At 40.3% G+C, this 12,064-nt stretch overlaps 1 protein-coding gene across 1 annotated transcript in view; it reads right to left on the reverse strand.

Annotated features, from left to right (window-relative positions):
* Nucleotides 1–12,064, reverse strand: part of AOAH (acyloxyacyl hydrolase) — a 208,211-nt gene that overhangs the window by 160,117 nt on the left and 36,030 nt on the right. The window contains exon 2 of the mRNA XM_062178605.1: nucleotides 9,364–9,459. Coding sequence (XP_062034589.1) covers nucleotides 9,364–9,459 — 96 coding nt within the window. The remainder of the gene's footprint in view (nucleotides 1–9,363; nucleotides 9,460–12,064) is intronic.

Consider the following 12,064-nt stretch of genomic DNA (forward strand, 5'->3'; position numbering starts at 1 on the left):
TGGCACAATCTGAAAAAATGGTCTTTCTAGGCACAGGCCAGGGCATGATGATTCACAGAGATTATTCTCAAGAATGTTGCTTCTGTGCTTTATCTGTGAAGGCCATGATGCTTGCATTTGTTTGGCTTTGGAGGTGAAAGGATTCATTAGAAATTTTACTGTGTGAAATTTTACCTCTTCCTGTCTCCCATCTTCCTGGTTTGCCCGGTGGAGGTGTTACTTGGTTCAAGTATGCATTATGGGTCAGGCCTATTATATTTTCTAGGAAAAACCTTTAGCTGGGAGACAATCTATCTTTGTCACCCCATATAATTATGGGAACTACTTTCCACGTTCATACAATTGAAAAATAATGCCCACCCTGTCTTTATGTCTGCCAAATGTCATGACCCTGACATGAGTGTTTTATGTCCATATGGAGGTAAAACATTATTTAGGGCCGGCGCCGTGACTCAATAGGCTAATCCTCCGCCTGTGGCGCTGGTACCCCGGGTTCTAGTCCCAGTCAGGGTGCTGGAATCTGTCCCGGTCGCTCCTCTTCCTGTCCAGCTCTCTGCTGTGGCCCGGGAAGGCAGTGGAGGATGGCCCAAGTCCTTGGGCCCTGCACCCGCATGGGAGACCAGGAGAAGCACCTGGCTCCTGGCTTCGGACCGGTGCTGTGCGCCGGCCACAGCGGCCATTGTGGGGTGAACCAACAGCAAAAAGAAAGACCTTTCTCTCTCTCTCTCTCTCTCTCTCTCTCACTATCCACTCTGCCTGTAAAAAAAAAAAAGCATTATTTGAAAATAAATCCCAAACTGCCTTCTTCTTCTCTTAAAAAATTTAAAATTATTTTTATTTATTTTTGAGGCATAGAAACATGTGCACACACATACACACACGCAGGAAGAGAGAGCAAGAAGGAGCAAGAGAGGGTCCCATCCACTGGTTCACTCCTCAAATGCCTATAATTGGCCAGGGTAGGGTTGGGCCAAAGCTGGGGACTATGTGTCTCTGTGAACCCCAGCGTCCAATCAGCTGAGGACAAACCACTCAGAACCAGGAGACCCACAGTACACAGTTTCTGCACTGGAGAAAGCAGAGGGAGGCAGTGGATGCTGGAGAAATCTGAGGAGACTCCCCAGTGAGCTGCCAGGTATGACTAGAAAGCCTGCTGGGTCAGTCTGATAACAGCAGGTGAAACTGTGCAGTGGCAGGTGAGTGAGTACAGAGTCAGAAGGACTAAGGGATCAGAGTGAGCTCTTCCCTACAAACTCCAGGACAGTGCCACCAGAGGAGAAACTGCCAGGTTTGAGGAGAAATCAAGTAGAAGAAAGACCGGATAAAAGTGACAGGGAAAGCACAGTCAGGAAAATCTTAGAAAACAAGCTTCCGTTTCCTTAACACTACACAAAAACAACAGAAGAAGGAGCTCCGTGCATTCAGAAAAGCTACCCTGAAGCACCTCTTTCTAAGAGTTTTTGAAAATGAATTTTATATAAGAGTGAGCAACGTATCTAGGTCAACTCCCATACAAAGTTATTATAAGAGAAAAAGAATAAGAAACAGAGAAACACCCCTACAGATGGTAAAAGCGTGTCAGAAAGTCATGCCAAGAGAGAAAAAAGGATTAAGATGTAACATATTGCTTAAGAAATGCCCAAGAGACATTAATAAAGTGATGACATGAAAGAACAGCAGGGATCAGGAAGTTATTGCAGAGATGAAGTCCAACCCGGAATGAACACAAGAACCCATGGAAGCAACAGATGATGTCTTGAGAAAAAGAGAAAATGAAAAAGAGGCACAATTTTAAGATAAAAAAATGAAGAGATGAAAAAGTATCAGAGATAGGTAAAGGATTAAAGACTGATAAAGAAGATTCAAAACACAGGTAATTGAAATCCTGTAATAAGAAAACCAAATCAGGGAAACTTAGCAAATATGAAACTTTCCTGAAATTAGAAAATTAGAATTTGAAATCACATATGAGAGATTCACACTGCATGCCTGAGAACCTCAATATACTAACACCAAGGCATGTGAGGTGGCTTCAAAAAGTCCATGGGAAAAGGATATTAAAAGATAATCAGTTCGGTACAAAACATTTTGAAATCCATGCATACTTTTTTCATAATACACATTTCTCATCAGTTGTTTGAAGAGGCTTTATGTATGTGGATTTCAAAATTATTTTGCACCAAAGTAGGCTGATCTTCTAATTCCATTTTCGTAAATTTTTGAAGTACTCTGATATTCTAGTTACATGACTAAAATTTATAGGAAAAAATCCTTTGAATTTCAAATCAAAACAGCAAGTAACATAGGAAAAAGAAAATCAAATGATCACTAGTCTTTTTAATAATGTATATAAGATGCCCAGGGAAAGAAATTCTGTGCCAAGGATTTAGAAAAGGCACGGATAGCCTATAATCCACATGCAAGAACCCAGAAATATTGTTCCCAGGAGGACTTCCTGAAGAATGAGCAAGGGCTCAACTAGAAAGACAGCCACGTAAGGGCTGACCAGGAACACTAATCACTAGTTGCTCTGAAACTAAGGTTACAGGAGGGTGAAAAGGGATTGCATATCAGATGCAATGGCCTGATGCTCCTAGAATACAGATTGAAAATGGTGGAGACAGCAGTAAAAAAAGAAAAAGAAAACTAGTCATTTGCAACAAAATGGAGGAATCTGGAAAACATCATACTTAGTGAAATAAGCCAGTCCCAAAGGGACAAATATCATATGTTCTCCCTGATCTGTGACAACTGAGAACCTAAAAGGAAACCTGTAGAAGTGAAATTGACACTATGTGAAGCAATGGCTTGGTCAGCCCTTGTCCTGTGAAGGAACAGCTTATTATTTTATTCTTTTTACTATTTTCTTTTTCTACTTAATTTCACTGATTGAACTCTTTATTTAACACACAATTATTCTTAAATGTTTAAATCCCATTGAAAACTTATCCCTGTAAAAAATAAGAGTGGGAATAAGAGAGGGAGGAGATATACAGATTGGCACACGTTCCCACAGACTTACCTCTAAGGGTAAAGCTATACTTGCCATGGGACTCCAAATCCCATTAAGTTGGCAGGTATTAGTGCCATATTATATGTTAAAGTGATCATTTTAAGTGCATAACTAATTATAAAGATAAGAATAAGTGTCAAGTGGATCATATAAATAAGAACAAGTGTCTGCTAATAACAATAGATAGAATCAAAAGGGAGAGATTGATCCAACATGGGAAGCAGACCACACAGCAGACTCATAGAATGACAAATGCCCTAAACAGCACTCTGGCCTCAGAATCAGCCCTTAAGACATTTGGATCTGGCTAAAAAGCCCATGAGAGCATTTCAGGCATGGAAAGCCAAGATATTGTTCCAAAAAATGGCCTGCATGAAAGATCTCTGTCAGTGAGATCCTGGTGGAAAGAATCGGCCATCAAAGAAGGAGGCTCCTTTCTCTGAAGGAAGGAGAGAACTTCCACTTTGACTATGGCCCTGTCTAAATAATGTCAGAGTTTGTGGACTCAAAATGTTTCCACAGCCTTGACAGCTCATGACAAAAGCCTTGGGTGATCACTAACATCATAAATAAGAGTGTCAATTGTTAAATCAACAACAAGAGTCACTGTGCACTTGTTCCCCATGTAGGACCTCTGTCCTTAATGTGTTGTACTATGAGAGTTAACAGTAAAACTAGTCTTCAAACAGTACTTTATACTTTGTGTGTCTGTGTAGGTGCAAACTGTTGAAATCTTTACTTAATATAGAGTTGATCTTCTGTAGATAAAGATAATTAAAAATGAATTTTAATGAAGAATGGGATGGGAGAGGGAGCAGGAGGGTGGACGGGAGTGGAGGTGGGAGGGCGGGTATGGGGGGAAGAACCACTATATTCCAAAAGCTGTACCTATGAAATTCATATTTAGTAAATAATAGCTTTCTAAAAAATGGTGGAGAAATGGGAAAAGCATATGCAAAAAGCAATTTTAGGGGTGGGAGTTGTGGTATGGCAGGTTAAATTGCCACATGGGACACCACCATCCCATTTCGGCCTGTAGGCTCAAGTCCTGGCTACACAACTTCCAAGCCAGCTCCCTGCTAATGTAGCTACAAAGGAAGCACATGATGGCTAGGTACTTGGGTCCCTGTCACCCATGTGGGAGATTCTGATGGAGTTCTGGGTTCCTGGCTTCACCCTGGTCCAGTCCCAGCTATCACAGGCATTTTGAGAGTGAACTAGTGGATGGAAGATCTCTTTTTCTGTCTCTTTGTCAGTCTGCTTTTCAAATAAACAAATAATAAATAAATAAATAACTAAATCTTTACTAAAAAGACTCCAAAGCAATTGTAACTTCCCTCAATAACTATAAATATATTAATTATGGTCATATTAGAATTGATAATCTGAAACTGTTATATGTGTAATGAAAGATAAATGAGTAATTTTGTCAATCCTATCATCCTTGACAATTAGAAGTTTGTGTAGAAAAGATGATACAAAAGAGGCTAAGAATAATATTCTGATTTTGAATTTGAAGCTTCAGTATGAACTCACTGGATATTTTAGAAATTATATATGTAAATACATGCAAACATATTCCTATCACTGTGCACTGAAAAGGCCTGGGAAGAATGACCCACCAGTAGCAATAAGCACCCCTAAGCACCCAGGTTGTGGTCTTGATATATTTTTTCTCACTAAAAGAACCTAGGGCTTCTGTAGGAAATGACTGATTTCAAGCTTGGAACTGGAAATGTATTAAGATAGTGCTGGAACCTGGTCACACCCGTTAACTGGGGAAGTTATCAAAGGTTACTTAGGTTCATGTCCCAAGAACTCAGGAGACAAATGAAGATGCTGCCACTGTGAACAGTGGGACTATTTGAATCTCAAAGGATAATAATTGCAATTGACTGAAACTCATCAGGTATGCCTAAATTTTTGAGTTCATGATGACATTTTTTTTTTTAAAAGAGTTTGACAAAGTTTTATCCTGTGCAATATTTTGGAATAGTTTGAAAAGTATTAGAGTTAGTTCCTCTTTAAATATTTTATAGAATTAAGCACTAAAGGCATCAGGTCTTGGACTTTTCCTTGATGGGAGATTTTTAATTACTACTTCAATCTCGTCACTTGTTATGGGTCTGTTAAGATTTTCTGTATCTTTTTCCTTTAATCTTTGTTGGTTATATGTACTCAGGAATTTATCTATTTCTTCAAGGTTTTCCAATTTGTTGGAATATAGTTTTTCATGGTGGTTTCTTATGATCCTTTGTGTTTCATTGGTATCAGTTGTAAGGTCTCCTTTTTCATCACTAATTTTACTTATTTGAATTTTCTCTCTTTTTTCCTCTGTTAGTCTGGCTAGAGGTTTGTCTATTTACATTTTCAAAAAACCAGTTTTTTGTTTTGTTGATCTTTTGTATCTTTTGTTTCAATGTCATTTGGTTTTGCTCTGATCCTTATTATTTCTCGCCTCCTGATAACTCTCAGTTTGGTTTTTCCTTGTTTTCCTAAGTACCTTAGATGTGTTGCTAGATCATTTATTTGAGAGCCTTCTATTTTTCTACTGTAAGCTCTTGATGTTATAAAGTTCCCTCTCAATACTGCTGTTTTTATTGTTGTATCCCATACATTCTGATATTTTTTTCATTTATTTCAAGAAAGTTTTTTTTATTTCCATTTTAATTTCCTCAGTGACTCATTGGTCATTCGATAACATGTTGTTTAATTACCATGTATTTGTAAATGCTCTATTGTTCTTACTGTTGATTTCTATTTTTATTTCTATGTGGTCTGAGAGGATACATGATATGATTTCAATCTTTTTAAATTTACTAAGACTTGCTATGTTGTCTGAGTTCATGATGACATTTTAAAGAAAACTAATTGATTCATTTGGGGTGGTAATGAAAAACGGAATGGATTACCTGGAAAACTGATAAAGGAAAAGAATCAATTATTTATCCTGTAGAACTATACCTGTAGGTATGGGGCGTGAGGCATTTCTTTAAAATATGAAGATGGGGCCAGCACTGTGGCACAACAGGTTGAGCTGCCACTTGTGATGCCAACATCCTGTATCAGCATGCTGGTTGGAATCCTGGCTACCACTGTCTCCCAGAACTTCCTGCTAATGCACCTGGAAAGGCAGCGGGTGATGGTCCACAGACTTGGGAACCTGCCACCCATGTGGGAGACCAGAGGGACTTCCTGGTTCCTGGCTTGAGTCTGGCCCAGACCTGGCTGTTGTAGCCATTTGGGGAGTGAATCAGTGGATGGAAGATCTTTTTGTCTCTCCCTCTCTGTCACTCTGGCTTTCAAGTAAATAAACTTTTAAAAAAATATATGATGATGATGATGAGGGAGAAAGCCTAATATATTTTACTTAATAAATGAAAATAAGTTATGGATTAGAAAGCACAACTTTTAACCTCCAATAAATTAATAGACTTCATCACTGAGCATCAAGAGATGCTGCCATCACAAGAAGAAAAAGGAAAACCACTTTTGGTGGACTCCTGATAAAAGAAAACAGGATCACCTATAATAATCCTGCAAATGAATTGGGGTGGAGTCTGCTCAAGTCTCTGAATCCAGTTGTCAATTTTCAGGAAAAACAGAGCACAGAGAAACACACTGAATTACACCACAGGATTTCAATCAGCGCATTCCAGACCGTGGGAAACTACAGGTCAAATTCTACTAAATTACAAGGAAAAGGAAGGGGTGAAAAGGAAACTTGTAGATTAAAACAGACTGAAAGGTACATCTAAAATGTAAAAACTGAGCAGATCTACGGTGTCTAGGGAAGCCCACTTGGATGATACAACAATAAAGAAATACAAGAAGATGATTACCATAAAGTGCAGGACATTGTAATTTGGGGTTGGAGGTGGTAGGGAGGATTTATAATGGGATGAAGCTGGGACTTCTGGAAAGCCTGCCTATCTTCTTCCTTGACCTGGGCTATATTTATTAGGGTGCTCACCTTTCAATAACTAAAAAAGCTATGCACTTGCTTTGCATGGTTTACTACATTTGTCTTTTTTTACCAAGAGAATATTTTTTAAAGATCACCAACAGAATAAAATTATGCACTATTTAGGAATTCAATAAATAAATGACTGAGTAGGCAATTAGCTACAAATGACTCTCATTAAATCCATGTGAAGGGTTCCTTCTAGGGAGGTGGGGGTAAGTGGAACTGGGGGTAGAAAAAGTCAAAGGATATTTCATGTTTATCTGCCATGCTTTGTTTTCATAAAGGAAAAGTACAGTGTAAATGACAAGGGTATTAAATTAAAAGATAAGTTTGTTTTATTGCAAAAAAATCTTGGAATCCATGCATAGGTTTTCATAGCATACATTTCCCATGAACTTTATGAGATATACCAGATTCTTTTTTTTTTTTTTTTTATTATTTTTGACAGGCAGAGTGGACAGTGAGAGAGAGAGACAGAGAGAAAGGTCTTCCTTTTTGCCGTTGGTTCACCCTCCAATGGCCGCCGCGGTAGCGCGCTGCGGCCAGCGCACCGCGCTGATCCGATGGCAGGAGCCAGGTGCTTATCCTGGTCTCCCATGGGGTGCAGGGCCCAAGCACTTGGGCCATCCTCCACTGCACTCGCTGGCCACAGCAGAGAGCTGGCCTGGAAGAGGGGCAACCGGGACAGGATCGGTGCCCCGACCGGGACTAGAACCCGGTGTGCCGGCGCCGCAAGGCGGAGGATTAGCCTAGTGAGCCACGGCGCCGGCCGAGATATACCAGATTCTTAACAATGGCCAGATTGGGACACTAAATTCACATGTCTGTGAATTACCCTCTCCCACTTTTTATTTTTGCATTTTAAAAATTTTAACCTGAGTATGTATATTGTGACTGCAGGCAATAAATTCTCTGAAAATGTTTTGGTGATATTGGTATAATATGTAAAAAAAAAGTCAGAGATACAATCACTATTGGTTCAACTATCTTACTTAACAGAAGAAATATGGGGCCGGTGCCATGGTGCAGTAGGTTAATCCTCCGCTTGCAGCACCAGCAGTGCTGGTTCTAGTCCCGGCTGCTCCTCTTCCAATCCAGCTCTCTGCTATGGCCTGGGAAAGCAGTAGAAGATGGCCCAAGTCCTTGGGCCCCTGCACCCACGGGGGGAGACCAGGAAAAGCATCTGACTCCTGGCTTTGGATCAGTGCAGCTCTGGCCTTTGCGGCCATTTGAGGAGTGAACCAATTGTGGCCATTTGGGGAGTGAACCAGTGGATGGAAGACCTTCCTCTCTGTCTCTTCCTCTCACTGTCTGTAACTCTACCTTTCAAATAAATAAATAAAATATTAAAAAAAAAAAAACAGAAGAAATAAGGCAGGCATCCTTGATATAAAAGTTCCCAATAAGTCAATGAGTGTTTGATTTTCAAAATTTATTTGTTATGATCACAATAACAGTATTACATAAAAAAAGAGTTAATATTTTCTTTTTGCTGAGACTGAAAAGTAAATATACTTGTTTTAAACATCAATCAGTTCTTCCTTTTGTGGGATAGATGAGAGACTTTACTGAGATCTAGATGAATTCAAAGGAATGCTCCAGTTTCTTTTTTTTTTTTTTTTTTTTTGACAGGCAGAGTTAGACAGTGAGAGAGAAAGAGACAGAGAGAAAGGTCTTCCTTTGCCGTTGGTTCACCCCCCAAATGGTCGCTGCAGCCGGCATGCTGTGGCCGGCGCACTGTGCCGATCCGAAGCCAGGAGCCAGGTGCTTCTTCCTGGTCTCCCACGTGGGTGCAGAGCCCAAGCACTTGGGCCATCCTCCACTGCCATCCTGGGCCACAGCAGAGAGCTGGACTGGAAGAGGAGCAACCAGGACAGAACCGGCGCCCCAACTGGGACTAGAACCTGGGGTGCCAGCGCCGCAGGCAGAGGATTAGCCAACTGAGCTGTGGCGCCGGCCTCCAGTTTATTTTCTAATGTGGGGTTTTGAAATGGGTTGTCAGCCCAGCCTAAATCTCCATGGTGGTAGTGGTATGCGTGTTACTGGACATGAGTATACAAGTTAACAAGTCATTGTTTTGACTTCTATACTTAAGGCAATGGTGCACCAAGTGGGAAAATCATTATGAATGTGACACATGAAAAAACAATCCACCATTCATCATTTTATTCCATAAATGTCCACAGAAGTTTCATTCTGTTGTGATGGAAAATGAATGTTGAAAAAGAAACTGCTTAGGATTTTTTTTTTGCTTGTTTAATTTTAATGAGTCCCATAAGAATATCAACCAACCCACAGAAACAGCACCATCAGATTCCACGCCATAGCGTATGCTTGGTGTAAACAAGCAGCCGCTGTGTAGCAAGGCCCTCTCCCTATTTACCAGGCAGGTAGCTGCACAGTCTCTCCATCGAAGCTTGTACTGTAGAGTTGTGGACTTGAGCCAGCTGTTCAATCAGAGAGACCACCAGCACACAGCCTGCCAGGGGACAGAAGGACATGTCAGCAGTGCCTCACGGACATCTGGGTCTCACAGAAAAGAGGGTCAGAGGAAGCACTGGGTCATTAGGACACCACCCTTTCCAATACAGAGCGCTTTTCCTTCTAGTTACTCTTTAAAATCTACTGCAAGCACAAACACTGTGAGCTCACGTGAGAAATGAGTGTGGTGAGAAGATTGTGAATTTGAGGGATCAGAATTCTAGGCTTGACATATCAGTCCAGTCTTACCACTTTTGAGCTGTGCGACCTTAGGGAAATAATTTAATCTTGCATGATTCCCATTTCTTTCTGATCAAATGAGAGAAGGAAATGATATTTATTTAAAGTTTTTTATTATTAATTTTTATTTTTAAATTAGTTTTTCACAGAGTCAATGTGATTTGTAGATACAATCCTTTTTTTATTAAACATTTATTTGTTTATTTGAAAGTCTGAGTTATAAAGAGAGGAAAGACAGAGAGAGAGATATCTTCTGTCCACTGGTTCACTCCTCAGATGGCTGCAACAGCCAGGCCTGGATCGGGCTAAAGCCAAGGGTATGGAGCTTCCTATAGATCTCCCACACGGGTGGCAGGGGCCCAAACACTTAACCATCTTTTCACTACTTTCCCCAGGCCATTAGCAGGCAGCTATATTGGAAGTGGAGCAGCCAGGACTTGAACCAGCACCTATATGAGGTGCAGGCACCATAAGCAATGGTGTTACCTGCTGTTGGCTTCTTGTAGGTACAACTTTAAGAACATAATGATATTCCCTTCTTTCCTCCCTCCCATCCTCCTTCTCTCTCTCTCTCTCTTTTTAGTTTTGAAATAACATTTTATTTATTTTTTTTTTATTAAACTTTTATTTAATGAATATAAATTTCCAAAGTATAGCTTATGGGTTACAATGGTTTCCCCCCTCCCATAACTTCCCTCCCGCCCGCAACCCTCCCCCCTCCCGCTCCCTCTCCCCTTCCATTCATGTAAAGATTCATTTTCAATTCTCTTTGTATACAGAAGATCAGTTTAGTATATACTAGGTAAAGATTTCAACATTTTGCCCATATAGCAACATCAAGTGAAAAAACTACCATTGGATTACTAATTATAGCATTAAATAGCAATGTACAGCACATTAAAGACAGAGATCCTACATAATTTTTTTTTTCAAAATAATTAATTTTCTATGCCATTTCCATTTTAACACCAGGTTGTTTTTTTTTTTTCATTTCCAATTCTCTTTATATACAGAAGATCACTTCAGTATATAATTAGCAAAGACCTCATCAGTCTGCGCCCACACAGAAACGCAAAGTATAAAAATACTGTTTCAGTACCAGTCCTAGCATCACTTGGCTTTAGACGACACATTAGGGACAGATCCCGCATGGGGTGTAAGTACACAGTGACTCCTGTTGCTGACTTAACAATTTGACACTCCTGTTCATGGCGTCAGTAATCTCCCTGGGCTCTAGTCATGAGTTGCCAGGGCTATGGAAGCCTTTAGAGTTCACTGACTTTGATATTGTTCCGATAGGGTCATAGTCAAAGTGGAGGTTCTCTCCTCCCTTCGGAGAAGGGTACCTCCTTCTTTGAAGGCCCCGTTCTTTCCACTGGGATCTCACTCACAGAGATCATTCATTTAGGTCTTTTTTTTTTTTCCATGATATCTTGGCTTTCCATGCCTGCTATACTCTCATGGGCTCTTCAGCCAGATCTGAATGCCTTGAGGGCTGATTCTGAGGCCGGAGTGCTGTCTAGGACATCTGCCATCCTATGAGTCTGCTGTGTATCCCACTTCCCATGTTGGATCTTTCTCTCCCTTTTTGATTCTATCAGTTAGTATTAGGAGATACTTGTCTTGTTTGTGTGATCTCTTTGACTCTTAGACCTATCGGAGCTATCAATTGTGAGCTGAAATTGATTACTTGGACTAGTGCGATGGCATTGGTACATGCCATCTTGATGGAATTGTGTTGGAATCCCCTGCACATTTCTGACTCCACCATTTACGGCCAGTCAGCTTGAGCATGTTCCTAATTGTTCATTTCCTCCCTCTCTTTTTCCACTCTTAGATTTAACAGGGATCACTTTTCAGTTAAAATTTAAACACCTGAGAATAATTGTGTGTTAATTACTGAGTTCAACCAATAGTACTAGAACAACAACAACAACAACAAATACTAAAAAGGATAGAGTATTACAATGTACATCTAAAGTCAGGACAGGAGCTGATCAGTTCATTGTTGCTTATAGTGTCCATTTCACTTAACAGGTTTTCTCTTTGGCGCTCAGTTGTCACCGATCAGGGAAAACAAATGATATTTCTCTCTTTGGGACTGGCTCAATTCACTCAGCATGATGTTTTCCAGATTGCTCCATCTTGTTGCAAATGACTGGGTTTCATTGTTTCTTACTGCTGTATAGTATTCTATGGAGTACATGTCCCACAATTTCTTTATCCAGTCTACTGTTGATGGGCATTTGGGTTGGTTCCAGGTCTTAGCTATTGTGAATTGAGCTGCAATAAACATTAATGTGCAGATGGCTTTTTTATTTGCCAAATTAAATTCCTTTGGGTAAATTCCAAGGAGTGGGATG

Source organism: Lepus europaeus, chromosome 20 (genome assembly GCF_033115175.1).
Source record: "Lepus europaeus isolate LE1 chromosome 20, mLepTim1.pri, whole genome shotgun sequence".
Classification (NCBI taxonomy): domain Eukaryota; kingdom Metazoa; phylum Chordata; class Mammalia; order Lagomorpha; family Leporidae; genus Lepus; species Lepus europaeus.